This window comes from Cajanus cajan, chromosome 2, assembly GCF_000230855.2.
Source record: "Cajanus cajan strain Asha chromosome 2, NIPB_CcT2T_4, whole genome shotgun sequence".
NCBI classification, from domain to species: Eukaryota; Viridiplantae; Streptophyta; class Magnoliopsida; order Fabales; family Fabaceae; genus Cajanus; species Cajanus cajan.
The window spans coordinates 8,991,999-9,012,343 of record NC_138518.1 but is presented as its reverse complement, the minus strand read 5'-3'; the positions used below and the strand labels follow the sequence as shown (position 1 = coordinate 9,012,343).

Sequence of the window (20,345 nt, the reverse complement as noted above, 5' to 3'; positions counted from 1 at the left end):
GAGGATCATTGTGGAGGCGTCTCTCTCTTTCTAGGGCTGTCCACCAATACATGGCATGCCCTTGGAAGCTAAGGGCAGCCAAAGAGACTTTTCTCTCTTCACTTACCTTGTGGCAAGCAAAGAGTTGCTCAACCTTCATTTCCCAATCTAAATATGCCTCCACATCATCTTTTCCAAAAAATTGTGGGAGGTCAACTTTGACTTCCCTAGGCTTGGGTGTCCTTCTAGGTGGAGGTTGGTAGTGATCCCCTTGATTCATGCTTTCACTAGGGGATGTGTAGTGGAAATGTGAGCTCCTACTCTTTTTCTTATGTTTCTTCATATCTTCTTTCAATTTTTCCTCTTCTTGTCTTAAAATTCTCAACTCTTCCTCAAGATAAGCAAGTTGTCCTTCTCTTTCAATTCTTTCCTTCTCTCTTTGAATGGACTCTTGCTTTTTCCATAGTTTAAGTGATTTGAGCTCTTTAGTAATGTAAGAAAGACTTTTTGGAGAGCCATCACTTTCACTATGGGAGGAATCTTGAGACATTTTAATTCAAGAGATATTTATCACACAAAAATAGTTTTTATGAAAATAACGTTTTGAAGTGCTTTAGATTTGGCACTTGGAGGTCTAAGAGTACAAATTGAACTTTGGAGGGAGGTGAGCTACTAAAGAGCCACTTAATAACCAAGCCTCTTCAAGTAAAAATCTCTAAACCCCCTTGTACTTTTGTCTTGCACAAAACAATTTTCACAAAGAACTTTTCTTAAAGAAAAATAACAAACAAGTGCCTATGTGTACAGTTTATAAGATGCTTGAAAACATAAAGAGCAAGAAAACATAAATTTCTTGAAAACTTAAATGACTGAAAACATAAATTGCTTAAAACATAAATTGCTTGAAAACTTAAATGACTGAAAACATAAACTAGGCGTGGTAAGCAATTTAAACCTAAGTGAGAGCTTGAGAGGTACCAAAGACCTTCAAGGACCCTCTCACAAGTGCTAAACGAAATTTACTATGAGAACTCTTAAGGAGAGATGGAGATACACCAAAGGCACTCCAAGACACTCCTTAATAAAGGCCTTGTACAAGAATTTGGAAATCAAAAATTACAAGAAAATGAAATTCAAATTTTCTTCAAATGAAATGCAAATTCACACTCCAAATGAAATGTAAATTCACAATCAAATGAATTTAGTGGCTGCACTTTAATATCAAAGAAAACAAATTGCCACTAATTTAGAAACAAATTTAGCAACGAATTTGTGAGGAAAAACTAGTTTTGGAACCAAAAATTCCGTCACTAAATTAGTCTCTAGTTTTCACAATTTTTTTTACAAATGGTATAACTCCTTCTTGCTCCAAATCAGCCACCAATTGCAGCCTCACAAGGTGTTTCACTCCTCTCTTTAGAAGCAACTTTGATGTTAGTCACCTCTAGGTGTTTTCAAGAGCCTAGCCACCAAGAGAGAACAAACTCCCTAAGCAACCACCAAAGCCTTCAAGTGGATGTCCTTTGCCTTGGCCTCCTACACCTTTTAAGAAGCACTGAACCACCTTCAATACTAGAATATTAGTGCTAAAACTGAAAAAGATCAATTTAGAATAGCTACACCAAATGGTAGAAAAGAATGTGACAAACTAGAAAGAGTTCCACAAAAATGACAAGCAACAATTAAAGGAAATTTTGAAAGCTAGCACACAAAGATTATCCTAGGAAAGGCACTAGAATGGATTACAAAATTAAAAGCTAAGATTAGAAATAAAAATAAGACTCAATTAATGTGGCTGGTCACAAAATTTTAATGCCAAAACAATACCAAAACCGAGAGCAATACAATCAAGTTTTCACTCCTATTTGGCTTTTTCTTTTGCTATTTTCTTTCTTTTTCTTTTGCAAAATATTCTTCACTTATTTTTCTTTTGATGTTCAGGAGTTTCAATGCCTTTTAAACACTTAGAAGTCTCGGTTTCAATATAGAAAAACTGCAGTAAAATTTTTACACAAAACAAAGGTGTTCACATGCATGTTTATACTAGTGTTTCACTATTTTGTAGGAATTTTAGGTAAAATTTTTAAGCACTATTTTTCTTTGTTTTTCTCATGCAATTAGGACACATACACCTCTGTTTTGCCTCTGTTTTATAGCTCAAAAAATTTCAATAAGGTTCAGCCACACAACAAATCACAAAGGAACCTAATAGGAGAGTGTTTATGAACTTTTCTTGACAAAACTTTTAATATGACATAAAGGAAACCTAACTCTAGGAAATTTGCTAGAACTAATAGCAAATTAGGAACTCAAACATGTAAATCAAAAGCACATTTAAGTAGGTTCAGATTTAATAAGGAAAAGACTAACAAAATTCGGACTCAACAAACACAAAACAAAAATAGGTCAAACAAGCTAGTCTAGGAATTTTCAACATGTAAAAGGACTACACATGACATTCTAAGACAAAACAAGTGATTCAAAAACAAAATCTATGCAATATGAATGTTGTCCAATCACGGACACATGTTATAGAATGGAGAGACTCAAGCAAACAAAATTTAAAACGCACAAGAACAAGAACCTAAAGCACAAACCGAATTGATTCAAGGAGTTAGGAACAAGCAAAAATCATGAATCAATTACTTCACATGTGACATAAGGATCCATCAAAAATTTATTAAACCTAGATCCATACAGCAAACACAAATTTAAGACATAGAAAAGGAAGATACATGACGGATTCAATTAGAAGAAATTTGGAAACAAAACCTCAATAGCACTAGGCTCTAGATACCAAAAATGATGGAAGCTATTGGAGGAGATTGTTGTTCCTTCAATGATTCCATGCTAAGGACCGAATATGCCTTGAGGTTGACACCTTGTAGATTCCGAAAACTCCTTTGAAGAAGCTTCAATGGAGTAGAAGTCTTAGGAGGAGGTTTGGTTACTTCTCTTGGATGGAGAAGTTTGAGAAACCTAGGCTTAGGTTTGAAGAACTTTGGAGGATTTCTTAGAGTAGAAATTCCTCACGGTTTTGGAGACTCTTGATAAGAGAGAAAATCTGATTTTCATTCTCTAAAATGTTCAAAAGTAATTACAAGAGTATAGAAAACAAATATATAGGATGAGGTAGCTTGTAGGAGAAGCTAACCTTAACCATGGTTCACTAGGAACCATGGTAAGGTGAACTTAACTCCCACGGTTTTAGCTAGCTTCTAGGAGAAGCTAACCTTGACCATGGTTCACTTAAGAACCATGGTAAGGTTGGCTTAACCTCCCTTAGTTTAGTAGCTTGCAAGGCAAGCTTCAAAACCAAGAGGAGAAGTCTTAGAAATTTCGGCCAAGAGGAAGTCATTTGGGCTAGGCGGCCTTGGTCTCAAAATGGCTCCAAGATTAATTTGAAAATCTTCAATTTGGTTTAGTTAGGTTCATCATATGATGATGAAACCTAGCTAAATCAAATCTATGAAAAATTAGGAGCAAAATGAGTCCAATATGCAAAATTTAGCCTAGGCCCAACTGAGGCCCAATTTCTAAGCACACTCCCTAGCTTTGCTAAATGCACCCCCTTTTCCCTACTGAAAAAATACAAAATGAAAGTATGAACTAGGGAGGTTAAATGGAGCTAAACTCTCCAAGTAGCCTACCTTAAAAACAATATACAATCACTAGGAAAAAGCAAGTAAAGTGCCTCACAAATACAAAGGCAAAATAACCTATACAAAATACTATGCATAAACTGTACAATATAAATACATAGAACTAAGGCCTTCTCTTCATGATAGAGCATTCCAAGTGAAGATTACCTTGGGCCTGACAAGCCCATTAGTCTTCTCAATATCCAACTCTTCCTGTATCCTCTTAGCCATAGCTCTGGTCACTGGGCCCTTGGCCCATGGTCTATCAAAATGCCATAAGGCGGAGAGCCTATCTTCAACTGGTAAAAATGAAGAAAGACGCGAAGAGACACCTCTATCCCTAAAACTGTACACAGGACTTGGAAAGCCCTCAAAAAACCCCAACTGTTGGGGTGCAACTGGCAAGGAGCCGAGTTGATGAAGTTCAAAAAATCACATTCAAATTGAGTAAAGGGAAGGCAAACACCTAGATCCCTAAAAAAGCATTGATACATATAGAAATGGGGGGGGTCAATAGACTTCCCCATGTACACACCCTCATCGGCCTGACAGGGCTCAAGCCGAATCATATGAGAAATGGAAGAATCGCAAACCCTATGCGTCCTCCAAAACGCATTTACTTCAAGGAAAGATCGAAAAGTGCTCTGAACCTCAACAACCTCGTGTTTTACCCAGTCGTAACCAGGGACGCCTGGCTCCGGGCCCCTAGGCAGCGGCGGGTCTTTCTTCTCAACAGTAACCCTTCCAGTGGCCACCGCCTTGCCAACGTGCTCTGCCCCTGGCAGACGCAGAAGATCCAGCACCATTCTCACCAACCATCAAAAAAAGAGAACACCCAAAAAGGGTCCGAAAAAAGAGAAAAGAAACAACAAAAAGGAAGTACCTGGTACTCCTCCTCAGAAAATAACCCTAACAAGAAAGGGGTTACCGGAAACGACGAAGAAAGCGCGAGAAAGAAGGAGAAAGGAGACAAAAGAGAGCAAGAAAGCAAGAAAAGTTATCGTACTCGAGAAGTCAGAAGAGAAACAAAGAGACAAAGCGAAAAGAGACGAAGAGGCGCGAGTAAAAGAAAAGAAAAGGCCTTCCCCCAAAATTCAAAACCGTCACGACACGTGTCGACCAAAGAGCGCGCCTGACGACACATTTATTGCAAAACTATCATTACATAACCGTCACTTCCCTTAACACACCACTTGCACGTCTCTGGGAAATGAACAGCCGTGACACATGGCACCTCCTCAGATAGCGTACGCGAAAAGCCACTTCCCTCCAACGAGCCCGGCCTTAACTCCTCGAACTACAGTCTTCGGAGCTCGGGCGGCTAGTGTACTATCCGTACTTTGAATCCGGGCTCCCAGCCCGGATTGGCAGTGCGAGACGATCTCAAGCACAGGCTGTACGACGTCAGCCCGACATTTGAGTAAATTGCAATTGAATCCCTGGGATCCCGCCCCAGGCGGGCTCCCCCATTCAATCATATTATAATATATAATATCCTAACATATCTTATCTCAGTCCCAAGGCAAACCTAAACTACTCCAAGGTACGTGCATTATATATACGAGACTATTATTCATACAAACCCTAACTTTGGCATCGGAGTCTCTTTTGCAGGTACCTCCCCCATCTTGGAGCACCAATACATCAGCAAAGGAGGCTCACCGATCTTACTGGACGGATCACCTCTACGACCGAATTCCAGTAAGAACAAGTAGTTACTGGTTAGGATAGGAGAGGGGAGGATTGTTAGAAACTTGTGTAGGAGAGACTCCAGGACCTCTTGAATGAACCTAGAAATTGTAAAAGATCAGTCTGCACCTCCCCCTGTGTACAGTACAACATTCTTGCTCACTTTTCAGTAACATTTCAATCTTTCTTATGTCTATGATCCAGTTTTCATCACCTTGCTAGTTATTTCCTTTTTTGCTATGCAGTTTAGTTGCAACTAATTGAACTAACCCAGTGACCCATTGTATATAAGGTTTCAAATTCAAAATAAATTTCATTTTTACAAAATTTAAGTGTTCTAACTTGTGGCATTAGTAGAAATATTTTTCTCTTCCGCATTCCAGCCTTATCCTTCTATCTCTTTTAGTGACCATTGTGAACACCGCTTCATCTCCCTCTCAAGATCCCTCTCATTCATCAAAATGAAAAACCACCGCTTGTTCTAGTTTCCCCAGTCTCCAGTTACAACAATTAGTCTCGTGTAAGGGCTTTCCAGATGAAGAACAAATTTGACTTTGTCGATGGAACTTTTCCAATAAGATAGGAATAGGATCAACTGTATGCAGTTCGGAAGCGATGCAAATCCCTGTGTTTCTCCAAAAATTGTAGCTAGGGGTGTTCAAAAAAATTAAAAAAACTGAACTGAATTTAAAACTAGACTGGACCATTTTAAAAAAACTAGAACCAATTGTAAAAAAAATGAACTAGATATATATTTTTAAATATAATTTTAAAAACTGAACCTATTATTTAACAGGGTCGGTGCACTTAAAAAAATTCGGTTTACCATAGAGCCATGCGCCCCGAAGGATTAGTTTCCCTGGACAAGTCAAGATTGTTTGCGAATGGCTTTCGAGCAGCTCAGAGTAGACAGTCGGACCGTGCCCTTGTGCGTAGTGCGTACGCGTAGTTTAGAGTTCGAAGCAAGTATTATCTAAAGTTTAGCGTTCAAAGGAATTAATGAGACTCGGAATGAAAATCAGGTTTCGTTTTCCTTTCTTCGTACTGTCAGGAAATATAATAAGTTCGTAATCGGTCTCGCACAATCGCACCTCCACGTTATACTTATTTTTAATTGGTTTAATTTTTCTTAAAATCAATTTATTTCTTAAAAGCAGTTTTAAAAACTGGTTTGATTTTAAAACTGGTTTTAAACCGATTGTAAACCTGTTTATTAAAATAATTAAGTTTTAAACCAGTTTATTCAAGTGGTTCAAGTAGTTTATAAACTGGTTCAATTTAATAAAATGGTGTGGTTCAGTTCAATGTGGTTTTTTGGAAAAACCAAACCATGTACACCCCTAATTGTAGCCAGTGTTATCTGGATTAATGATGCCAAAAATGTTTGGCACTATCCCAAAGATCAATTTTCACAAGATGACGAGGTGTGCATCCTACGGATCCAAGGCAATATCTTTTCTCTCAAACAAGCTGATCTATCAATGACCAGATGGATGTTCTAACATTCCCCCTAACTTAAAAAAATGGGAGACTAAAAAACTTGTGTAATATCCATTTGCTAAATTATAAGTGAACAACACAGGAGAAGATAGAGTGTATAACGGTACACATTTATTCTTCCTTCCATTGTCAATTTTCATTATAGTGATTTTAAATTCTTCAGATGGGGAGAGGGCAAGAGAAGCAGAAAACTGTCCACATACAGCAGAATCTTCTCCTCTTGATGAAAAGAGCAAGTCCTTACTGTGGGTAAACTACGTTGCTGTTGACTATTACAAGGTAGGACTTGGGCATAATATTTTTTTTCCCACTAACTTTTGCTGCTAAAGCTTAAACATTGGACTCATTCATCTTAATATTATAATTTGATAATCATTTATTACTTCCACTAGCATACATGTACTAAAGCTCTTACCCACTAGTTATAATAACAAGAATGCCACTAAGAGAATAAATTATTAGGTCGTGTTCTGCAAGAAATATATGATTAAGTCACTAGATGGAAAAATGTTACAACGAGTGAATACGTAACGCGTAAACTATACATAACGAAATTACAAAAATGTTTAAATGTATGACTTACCAAGTGTCCTTGCATTTGTCTTCATTAGGAGGACACAGAAGCAACTTGATTCCGGTACACACACTAATATTACAATTATGAAACTATACAACAAATTTTGTGCCTCTAGCAAGTGTTCACATCCAATTTCATTTCATTGTCCACATTTCCAGAGCGTTGGGTCAGTTGGATTACCTCAACGCGGCTTTGGGTCCATAATTTCGGAGAAAGCGGTCCCAGACAGCAACTTTTGACTATCTTTGGGATCATAGCTATGATCTTCGCTGCTCGTAGTCACACTCACCACACTACTACTCTTGTTAAAATCCGAAACCTGGCCCACGCTGGTCCCACTACTAAACATATCGTCACTTTCCTCTCTTCTTTCGTTAACTTCATCAGTAACGACATAAGCATTTTCGCGCAGCTCCGCGCTCTCTTGCAGCTGTAACGCAAACTCCAGCATCCAAACGACGTCGTTCATCGACGGCCTCTGCGTCCCATCGTCTAACAAACAACTCACCCCAATCTCGCAAAATTTCCTCAGGCACTCGGGTGCTATCCTCCCTTTCAGCGTGGGGTCCACAATCTGGCCCACCGTCCCATTTTGGTAACAGTACCTGGCCCAATCAGCGAGTGACACCTGTTTCTTCTCCGCAGTGCGGATCAGAGGCGGACGAGCGCAGAGTAGCTCAAACAACACCACTCCAAAGGAGTACACGTCAGACTTCTCAGTCAAACGCTGCCGTTTATAATACTCAGGGTCTAAATACCCAATGCTGCCCTTCACAACGGTGCTGACATGGGCCTTGGATATGCCCGTGGGCCCAATTCTGGAAAGCCCGAAGTCGGAAACCTTGGCCACCCACTTGTCATCCAACAAGATGTTGGTGGTTTTCACGTCGCGGTGGATGATCGTGTGCTTCGCGCCTGTGTGGAGATACTGCAGTCCACGCGCGGCGCCTATGCAAATCTTCAAGCGCTGCTTCCACGCGAGAGGGGGGTTATCGGTGTTGTAGAGATGCTCGCGGAGGGTGCCACGCGCCATGAAGTCGTAGATGAGGATCATCTCGTTGCTCTCGTTGCAGAATCCGATGAGGGACACGAGATGCTGGTGGCGGAGCTGCGAGAGCATCTCGATCTCGTTCATGAACTCGTTCGCCCCTTGCTGTGAACCCGGTTTGAGGCGCTTGATAGCGACCGGGGTGGAACCGCCGTCGATGTAGCCCTTGTAGACGTGGCCGAATCCCCCGACGCCGACGATGAAGACGTCGTCGAAGTTGTTGGTGGCGGATTTGATCTCGGCGAGGGAGAAGTGGCGGCAGAGATCGGACGGTAGGGAAGAATTTTGTGTGGCGGTTGACTTGGTCGTTGCGAACGAAAGTGGACCCCACTTGGATGTCCCGGACGACTTTGACTTGTGGTAATCACTGGGCTTGCTTGTAGTGGCTCTCTTGCGTCGTAAAAACACTACGAGGAAAACCACAAAGGAGATCAAAACGACGCCGGATACCACCCCCGCCACGATGCCAATTATCGTCGTTCCGCTTACGCTGCTGCTGTTTCCCTTTTGGCCGGGTATGTTGCTCTGTGGAGTCTGAAGTGGGTCCGGGTTAGGTCCGGCCAGGTTGTTAGACCCGGCCTCGCTGATTTTGAATATCTCCGCACCGTTCAAGAACGCGTCGTCATATATTGAATTCCTACGATCATTATAAGAGTGCATTTGGAGGGAGAGATTAACCTTTTTCTGAGTATCATTTTTGGGAATTAAAACGGCGTAGTTTCTGTGTACAGCGAGACCTTTCTGATTCTGGCTCCATTTCATAACATCAGCTTGGTCCTCAGCCAACTTGGTCGCTATGTAAATAAAGAACACCCTGTAACCGACGTCAGTAATATTGGGGTCAAGTTCGCAAAAGTGGAGTCTGAGCATGTAAGTGAAGCCAGAATCAACGGGAAACTCCCAAGTGAGGTTGCTGATTTTGTTGAGAGTGGCGTTTGTGCCCATGTTACGCGCTGTTCTGTACAGTTCCTTGGGTGCCACGTAATCAGGATTCACGGTTATGTTCCTATTAGCCAAGTCAGCTGGTAGATCATTATTCTGTGAATTTTGTGTCATTAAATAATCTTGATCGTGCCCAGCCCAATTCCTTAACAAACCGCTGTCATTTCGTGGTGAGATTGCTTGCCCTCCAACTTTGATTCTATACTCTGTCTCCAGCGCAAAGCTCGTTCCCACACTGTACAACGTGGTACTTCCCACCAGCGTGAATCCTACGTCATTTTGTGACGTGTAATAGAGATCGGTTGGCATGGACAATAGCTCGATTCCATTTATGAAAGCGTAGGAGTTTGGATGCGACGGAGTGAAGCTGAGGTTGAGCCTATCACCCGTGTCCACGTTGACCACATATTCTTTGAATATGGTGTCGGTGCTTTCTGCGTCTGCGTTTAGAGAGGCATTGAAAGCGTTGAGGAGGGTGAATTGGTTTGATTCAACAGTGAAGGAGGCGTGGGAGCGGGCAAAGGAAGGATAAGAAGCTGGGTAGAAGAAGAGGCGAAGGAATTTAGGACCTGCGGAGACAGGGAAGGAATAACTGAAATTGGAACGGGACAAGCGTGCTGTGGTGAAGGGGACTTCATTTATAGAAGATTGTGTTGTTGGCGTAGCTGAAACGGTGGCGTCTTGACTAGATAAGTACTTTGTATCTGAGTCCCCCGTCCATGTCCTTTCTCCGTCGAAGGATTTTCCGGTGGTGCCGCAACTGAGGGTGAAAACTTCATCTGGGGTGTACGCTTGGAGGTGTGTGGAGAGGTGGAGAAGGAGGAAGACTGTTACGGAGGTGGTGACACTCTTGAACCTCATAGTTTGCGTGAGAAACTACAATAACTCTACAAGTCAGTGATGTTGTTAAGACTTAATAGCAATTATGGTCAATGGTGGTTCGGAGTAGTTGCTAGGAAGCACGGCAGAGAGGAAAGTTCAAAGTATTATATTATATGTTGATATTAGTGGAAGACGATTGCGACGACTCAAGTGGCGAAAACAGGAACTTCGTTGTTTTCTTCTGCTTTTTGACCTATTCAACTTTGAAAGAAGGACCATGGTATAGAAATGAGACACGATACACAACGGTCAATGGTTTGCCTACACAAAAATGCTATTATTTTGTATAAAAAAAATGGGGGAAAATAAAACAGTTTAGACCATGAAAAATTGAGTGCTTATCTTTTCCACGGTCTTGTACTCTAGCGTTAGTGGCACTCGTTTGTTTCATAAAAATGACAATGATTGAATATTCTATTGAAATATGGACTTTACTAACTTACTATTCTTCAGCGTGTTCAAACGAATTCATTTTTTCATAATATCACCTCAACAAGATATGTAAACTAATAGTTTTTTAAAATTGCGAGTCCAGCAGCACTGTGAATGCTTCCAAACTCGGCAAGCATGTCAAAGAAGCAAGCAATAAACATTACTAAATTATTGTAATCTGATAGTGAAAAGGCAACTAATAGGTGAATTTGGCCGTTGCACATACATTACAAGTTATTTTTAACCAATAGAGCAGAATAACTTTTTAAGCTTATATTCTTATATGGTCAGTTGTAGACCAAAGTGCACCATCTGAAATTGGTGATAGTCAAGTGGAATGGTGAATAACTTTTACTCTGTAGAAGATCTATATGTATGGTCGTAATTGTGACAGTTTCTAATTCTAACAGTTAAATAAAATAGTAAAATGTTGTCAGCAAAGTTACTAAACAGTGTTCATGAACCGGATAAAGACAAGTTATAGTTATCATTTTTAACTCAACATTGTGCTATCAAGGATGCATGTATATTACTCTATTTGAATGGATGTTTCTTAACTAGCTCTGTCTCAAACTAAAGTTGTCTTTTTTTATTAATATGTTTACTTTTTACTAGTCTTGTTGAAAATCGGCTAGCTGATAATACACTTAAATTCAGTAAGGAGCTTGGTGATCTTTTGAAGGTTCTGATAAAAAACAAAGAAAGTTCATATTAATTATTAAGTAGAGAAGTTAGAAACAATAATTCACTTCAATTAGGTGTACCAGTTACTCAATTCCTAATCTGCTTCAACCCAAGTAAGATTCCTAATTAGGAGCATTTACTGTTGCTTTAGCTGCTGTGGTGAGAATTCCACTCAAAGCCTTCGTGGTGATCAAATAGGAATGGGCTGCCATTGAAATCCAGGCAGTATTTCGAGGTTTCTTGGTTAGTGACACTCTTTGCTGATTAGCTACTTTCATTCAGTCTTTTGCATTATCATGATGCAGTGCAGCTTGTTCTCTCTTCAACATTTTCATAGCTTTTTAGTTATTAGTATTGAGTTTACAGTGCTGAATTGTTTGAGAAGCAGAAGTGGATACTCCATGCCGTACTTGAATTATTTAAAAAATGGAATTCTAGAGGTAGGATTCCAGTTCAATTTAGAATCTGGACACTCTCACACACATTTATTATTATTCTCCCCTCATCTTAATTTCTGTATGAGGCAAAGCAGAAGAGAGAAATCATTGTGTTCCCAGCTACTATTGTTATTCTTCCTGTAGACATTATTTTCATCCTTTCAGGCCTAATTGTAAATATAATTCAGGTAAGATTTAATCTGCAATCATTATTATATTCTTCCTCCTTTTTGTTTTTGGTTTAATAGCCACTTTAATATTGATATTTATCTCGTTTGCGTTTACTGTAATTAATTTGCATGCACATTGCTTTGCTTCCCATCCATTAAAAGGAAAATATAACAAAATAAAACTGACTCCAACAATTATGATACATTGATATAGGATGCAATGCAAATGTCCCACAACTTGTTTTTACAAAAACTTCCTATTCTTTTGTAATATATATTTATTTTCTTCTTTTAAGGGATATATTATAATACATTGCTAAGATTATTTTTGTTCATTACCTTAATTAATTGAACTCCATGTTGATTGGTTTTGGCACATTTTATTTTTTATTTGGTGACAGCTATATCTTTAATAAATTTGGTTCTTAATTTTCCCTAGTTTTGTATCAGGTGGCTTGGCAAGATTACTTTGGAGACTTGCATTTCATAGTTTCACTGTTATATACGTCTTTGAAAGATCTTGTGTACAAGTAATCAATTTTTAATCAGTGTTCTTTGTCTTATTCCGCAACCTTTTTTACTATACAGGGAAAATATAGCACCCAGATACTCTACTGGTAGTCATTTTGCCTAACATGTTCATTTAGAAGCCTTTTTCTTGTTTAATTGATTGCATCTTAACACTTTCTATTAACCAAGTTTTTCCTCAAACGCAATAACTAAGTTGGAAGCCTTTGCAACTGTCACATTCAGATAAACAATTCTTTTAAAGATAAGTATGATTATGTTAAAACAAAATCTTAACTGTAAACTTTTTAAGGTTCTAGCAGTCAATTTTCATGTACTTACTGGATAAGAATGCAAAACTCTCCAAATTTTGCCTAATTCTGGTGTGAGACTTTAAATGTTTGTCTCTGCTTTGCAAGATTTTTCTCTACTGAAGCTACATGTTTCCAGGCACAAAACATAGTACTCTTTACGATGTTCCCAACACTTGGCAAATTCCTTCGCTTTTAAGTGTAAGCTTTTCTCTAAAAATACTGAACTTCAAATCATCTTATTAGTTGGTGCCATTTCTTACAAATTATCTTCTTAGGATCAGAAGCCTGAAGCCTCAATTAAAGAAACTGATGACAAGAACTACTCACGTTAAGCCATAATGTCAGCTTTTGGCTTTTAATACATATTGGTTTTCTTCTCACTCTTCATCCTTTTTAACCTTAAGCCTGCATTTTTCCATGAATGAGATGTTGCTTAAGTTTGATCGTTGTGAAAAGTGCACATCATGCTTAAGCTCAAGTACTTTCATTCTAATTGATTCCCACAATGGCTGCCAGAGTTTAGCTATTTTCAGGGATCCTGGTTTCACCCTGGGTTTCATTACATCTTTGATAGCTAAACAAAGAGTTCCCAGAGCTTCAAAAGGAAAGACATTCCTTGCCTGCTCATCAGAAAGATCAACCAGAATATGGTTAGTGATCAATATTCCCGTCTTATCTGTACAGATGCAAGTCGCCAAACCCATAGTCCCACGTATCCAAATTTTGATTTGGGTCCTCTGAGCAAACAGAGGAAGAGACCATAACTGCCCCCACATTTTTTTTCAACAACTTTCTGTCCTTCATTCCTACTTATACCAACAACTAGATCTGAAGATTAACCAATTATGGACACATCTTCTTTGCAAGAAGGGTCACACTTTGTAGAAACAACACCATCTTGCTCAAGAGATTTTGGTTCCATAACCTAATGACAATGTATGACTGATTTCTTTGAAAACACTCCACTTAATTCAACTTTTGTTGACCCAGCAGGATTTAAAGTTGCAGCAACAGCTTTATTCTTTATTCCAACACTTCCTGATCTTGATGTCCAGCCAATGCTCTTGAAGGTTGCTTTGACCATAGTAGCTTCCTCCTCTTTCATAAGGATTCACGTGAGTCTCTTGTAGTGGCTTGGTAAAAATCCACCCAACCCAAAATTGGAAAATCCCAGTTACAAAGAAGTTCATCTAAAAAGCAGCTTCCTCCTCTCACATCACATAAGGATTCACGTGAGTATCTTGTAGTGGCTTGGTAAAAATCCACCTAAAATTGGAAGATCCCAGTTAAGTTTATTTATCTATTTATATATAAAAAGTGATTCGTATAAGTCTATCTAATTAATTAATAACTCGTGTTTTATATTATCTTTTAAGAATTTAATTGATGAATTTAAATTTTAAGACATAAATTAATATATATATATATATATATATATATATATGTATGTGTATAGTTAATTACTTATATATGGTCGATGTAAAATTTTTTTACACTGACAACCAATTATATCTTTTAATTGTGTCATGTCACTATAAACACATTTAATTTTAATAGTAACATGACACATTTAGAGGAAGGACAAAAGAGTAATCTTAACATCCATTTAAGAGCTACTAAGATGTATCAGAGTGACGCAGCGGAAGCGTGGTGGCCTAAGGTGAAGAGAGGAGTAGAGGAAGTTTGTGTACTCATGTTTAGTATGGTATAAGTCTAAAACAGAACATCAGAAGCCTTTTTGAACTTTTGTAACCTTTAGATGTCCCTGTTTGGAGGTGAGATAATGCGTCTAGACTTTGTTGTGGGTTTGCCTAGGACGTTTAGGAAGAATCTTGAGTTTAATGAAGGAGTCATAGTCGAACCTTTTCATTTCAGAAATTCAAGGACGAATTTCTTAAAAGGGGAAGTATTGTAACACCCCAGTTTTCAAAAAAGTTATTATTATTATTATTATTATTATTATTATTATTATTATTATTATTATTATTATTATTATTATTATTATTATTAGATAGTATTTGGTCATAATTATTTTAATAATTATAGAGAAATATTATTTTGTACGTTTCAAATAATTATTGTTTTGGACAATTATTTTGTACGTATTAAATAAGTATTTTTATTATTATTTTTAAATAAATATTTATATGTTTTAAGAGAAGATTAATTTTATATGATATTTTGTTATTGAAATTATATTATTATATTTTGGGTCAGAAATATATTATTATTATAGAGGAAAAATATTTTATAATATACATGTATTTATTTTTAATTATTTTGAGGAAAAAGAGAAGTGGGTTAGAAGGGAAGGAAAATGGGTTGGGTTGACCCAGCCCAATGGATTAATTTTAAGAAAGGAGTCAGGTAGCGTTAACCCTATCTACCTCATCTGCGTTCTGAAGGGTTAGAAAAAAAAAAAAAAGGAGAAACAACGAGCTCTAAGGAAGAGTATTCAGAAACGATCTTAGATCATATCAAGACCATTCGTCTTCTGCTCATCCAGGTAAGAGGGGAGTGAGATACCTCGCTTTGGGTGTGCGAATATATGTTGGGTAGTGGGATTGACTCTCAATCCTGTGTGTGTTGTATTTGTTGTATGCTCATGTATGAGGGATTTTTCTCAATTGTATCTGTTTCATCTATTGTTCCTCTTATATGTAATTAATTGTATAAATTGTTTGAATGAATGATTAATTTCAGTTTTAAAATTATAATTATATGATTTGAAATTTCTGTATCCTATGAGAAAACGGGCAAAATATGAATGTTTTCTGTTTTTCCTTCTGATTGCTTTGTTGTGTTCTTTGTTGAATGTGATGCATGATGATGTGGTTAATTTTGAAAATGAATATGTTTTTATATGAATTAGAGTGTTTTGTGGGTTGCTATTAAAATGTGATGATGAGATGTGATGATAATAATGTGATATGAGAATGCATAGAGTCTTGATTGACATGTATTACGTGCATAAATGTTTTTAAGGGTACGATATGGAATACACCGCCAAAGAAGACCCTCTAGTCAATATAAAAAAAACCTTACATTAACGGTGTATAAGTGATTAATTTATATATATATATATATATATATATATATATATATATATATATATTTGTTTATTGTGTTGTGCACGTTGAAATTGCTCCCAAAAAAAATGTGGTGCATTATGTTTTTGAATAAAAATGAATGCGGTCTTTGTATGGTGCCTAATTAGGGAGCCATGCATGAATGGACTTGATAATCGGATCAGTGAGTATTCCTGGAGTTATTAATTACAGTGATTTATTATAGAATCGATAGATCAGTTTAACATTGTTGCTATTATACCTAGCTCACAGCTCACAGCTCAGTACTTCAGTTAAATAATTTTTCTAAGATTTTCTAATACTCTTTTGCAGTCTGTTGTAATATAATCTGCTAGAGTTAGGTTAACTACCTAATTAATTATACATAAGTAGGTCCGTAGACAACTAATTTGGTTCGGGCCATACAAATAAGTAAATGGACTTCCATTAGTTCCCAAGTATGGAAATAATAGGACATAACATCAAAAGGCCTAAAGTCAGAAAAAAAACTGATTTAGAAGTCCAGAACGGCCCGTTCCGAATTCAGAACAACCCGTTCTGGACCAGTATATTAAGAGTAACATTTTAAACCGGAACGATCCGTTCTAAAATTGAAACGGGACGTTCTTAATATGGAACGGGCCGTTTCAATATGCTAAAAAGGCCTTAAAACCATAGATGAGAATGGGCCGTTCCAAAATTGTTTGTCATGAGTTAAATTCGGAAGTCAGAACGGGTCGTTCTAGAAGAACGAGCCGTTCCAGTTTAAAATGTTACTCTTAACATACTGGTCTAGAACGGGCCATTCTGAATCCGGAACAGGCCATTCTGATCACTTTTGATGTCTATAAATAGCAGTCTCATACATTGATCTTGTACTAGAAAATTTTATCCAAGACTCCTTAGAACTCGAAAATTCTCTTTATCTCTCTTCCTGTATTTCTTGAGATTTTGTGAGAAATATTGTAGTGTATTAGGTCGTCAAAAAGCACCTAAAAGTCTTCATATTTGAAGATCTAATAGAGCCCGGAAGCACCTAAAAGTACATATTTAAAGATTTAATAAAGTTCGGACAAGAGGTATTTCAGTCAACACTTCTCTCTCATTCTATTTTCTTATTTTTTAAATATTATTATAATAAAAAAAATCATGTAGATATTTTAGGATCAACCGTGTAATTTAAATTTCTAGCATGTAAATAACCATTAATAAAGGAAATTAAATATTTAACTTATTAATTCTTATTATGCTAACTTCATCATAAGGGTACCGATTGGTGTTGTAGGGTTGTTTAATACCTCTCCTACATATAACCGACCCCCGAATTCAATTTTGGTTATCAATGTCATTATTAGACTTTTAAAAACCTTTTCTTTTTTCAATGTTTTGACTAAAACATTAGTGACGACTACGTGAACTCATTTTTTAAAATCATTAATTAATGATTAGTGTGATCTCCGGGCATTCCTTAATTGATGAGATTTTTAAGAAGATGTCTAAACTATTAGTAGTAGAATCAGAAATTTACAAGTTACAAATTTCAAATATCAGAAAGATGAAATTTTTTTATAGATTATATTAAAATTTGTATATTTTAGAGATTAAAAACATATATGAGTCTTAAATATATTTTAATTCAAGTAAATAAAATTGTAATAAATTAGAAAACTACACCATACACCATAATTATATTTTTTTAAAATTGCAGTTATAACTTACCGATATTTTCCATCTAAATACAAGAAGAAGAAAACTATACATTAGCAAATCACTGTATGTTCCTTTATAAAAGAATTAAAAAAAAAACATCAAATGTCTATACTATTCTCTCTCTCTAGATATATATATAAATAAAAGATATATGGTGATTTTGGTGTATTCATTTTTTTAATTTTATTCTTATAATTATTCTAAATTATTTATATTTTTTTTATAATCAAAGATGATAACTAGGAGATGACACTCTAAAACTATTGAACAAAGACGTTTATGACATAAATATAAAGTTATAGTAACTCTTCTTGATAAATATATATTGTGAAAAAAATTATAAAGAAAGGGATGGAGTGACCAACACGAAAGCAATGTAGAGAGTATCAAAATCAGATTCAATCAAATACAATGAATATTTTTCTCTTAACAAAGTGTATTCTATATTTAAGGTCAGGATTCAAATCTTAAGCAAATCTTAAGTTTTCTGGTTAAAGGACACAAGTCGTTACCACTTATTTGAACCTTTACCCATAGTTTCTTTAGATAGATCTTGAGAAGGGAGAAACATAAGAGAGAAAAAGGTAATTGAAAATAAATTTTTAATTGTGAAAAAGAGAGGAGTCAGAGAAAGAAAAGGGATAATGGGATCATGTTAATAAAATCTCTTCAAGATTTTGTAAAATCTTTAGAAAAATTGTAGGACTTACTCAAAAATATACATTTATATAAGTTTATCTTTTATTTCTCTTTCACATCTTTCAACTTCTTACAATTCAAACATTCTAAAATCCTATATATATTTTACTTATTTTCTCTTTTCTTCTACTTTTTTTTATTCAACTTTTTTTACTTTTCATATTTCTTTTCTATCCAAAAAGGGCAATACTCAAATTATTATTACTATATTTAGGTCGTTCTAAAATCTGGACTCACCCTTTTGTTTTTGCACCATTTCGGATATTATCTGAGATAAGCTTGTCAAAAGGGCTTGACTAAATTTTTGGTCGAGTATCCTTGGTGAATAACCGACCCGAGCATTGACATACTTATGATGTTTTTAAGAAGGGATATATGACAATTTCATCAAACTCCTTTGCCTTATAAGCTTGGGACTAGTGAACAAGTGTACCATCCTAAATATAATCTAAGATGGACATGTGGAGAGAGGTGGGTTGAGAGGTTTTGGCCAAATACCCTTGATGAATAACTAACTCAAACATTAACATACTAGTGATTTTGGAAGGGATATATGACAATTTCATCAATCCCCTTCCTTTTATACGCTTGGGACTGGTGGACAAGTACCATTTTAGATATAATTCGAGATAGGCTTGTTGAGAGGGGTAGGCCGAGAGGTTATGATTGAGTACCTTGAACATTAAACTAATATGTGGTGGTTGATCACCTCACTAAATATACCTCCAATATATTGAGTGACTCAACTACCAAAGGATATCTAAATAAATCCAATTGAGATTTGTATTTGGAATAAAATTGTATCTTTATTGAGCAAGATCTCACTGATAAGTAACTATCTTATCAAATCTTGAAAATCTCAAGAGCTCATAAGCTCCTAGTAATCAAGTATAAAAATCCTAATCTAGAATGAATAAGATTAGTTCACACTTTTGAATTTTCTGACTTTAGTTGTACACCTAGACAAACCTTAGACATTCTCTAGTTCGAAATAATTTTCATGTTCTTAATCATTCTAAAACCTTTGAAAACTATTTAATAGTGTTTATATTTGGTTTCAACGATTATAGTCAAACACGATGTTAGCCATTGTTGAACTTAGAATTTGAGAAATTTAGCAAGAAATACAAGTTATCTTTTTTGTTTAATCTAGTGTTGTTGCACAATTTTCCTCTCTTTTTTTACTAAAGTTTAAAAGTAAAAAAAAAAACTATAATTATTGATATCCCTTATATCTTATATTTATAAAATTGTATATATTTTTATTCGTTTCTAAACCTAGTATTTTAATTTGTACAATGTACAAGTTAAATATTTATTATATATAATTTAAATTTATAATAAATTATATATACAAATAAATACTATATTTAAATATTTAATTAAATTTAAAATTTATATGAATAGATATTTTAAATAAAAAATTATATTTAAAATAATGATAATTAATTTATATCATAACAAGATTATTTTTTTTATTAATATTTTATTTTTTTTAGGTTCGTTCCCCACCGCCGACAGCAGTGACTAATCTCCTCGCTACGTTGGAGGCACCTCAAAGGGTGGGATAGCTGGCCCCAAGATTATTATTTTTATTGATATTTTATTTTAAAATTATTAAAATTTAATTTATAAAAAATTATGATAAATAAAAACTAAATTAGATAAAATGTTAAAAAAATCTCAAACAACTTCTTCAACAAAGAAGAATTTGTTATAAAATAAAGGTGCAAGAATGTAAATAAATTTAAAAAATAAGAAAACATAAAAATAATTTGTTACATGAGTTTAGAATAAGTTGTTTCGAGAGATTTAACACAATTAGTTATCTTATCTTTAATTTACCAATTTTCTTCTAAAATATTAATAATTATTTCCTATAAAATTATAATTCCTCACTTCTTCTGTCAAATAAAAAAAAATCCTCGCTTAATATTTATTTTCTCCTTTATCAAATTATCATCCCTTTATAAATTTAATAATTTAATTTTCGAAAAATCCCTCAGCAAAATAATCTTTCTTTCCCTCTATTAAAATTGCTGAAACTTACCTGGCTTGTGCATATC

General features: G+C 35.7%; 1 protein-coding gene across 1 annotated transcript; it reads right to left on the bottom strand.

Annotated features, from left to right (window-relative positions):
- Positions 1-7,277: 7,277 nt before the first annotated feature.
- On the bottom strand, positions 7,278-10,541 carry LOC109815434 (receptor-like protein kinase FERONIA). Its single transcript, XM_083067893.1, has one exon. The coding sequence runs from the start codon at positions 10,235-10,237 to the stop codon at positions 7,568-7,570; it is 2,670 nt and encodes an 889-aa protein (XP_082924019.1). The 5' UTR covers positions 10,238-10,541; the 3' UTR covers positions 7,278-7,567.
- Positions 10,542-20,345: the final 9,804 nt, after the last annotated feature.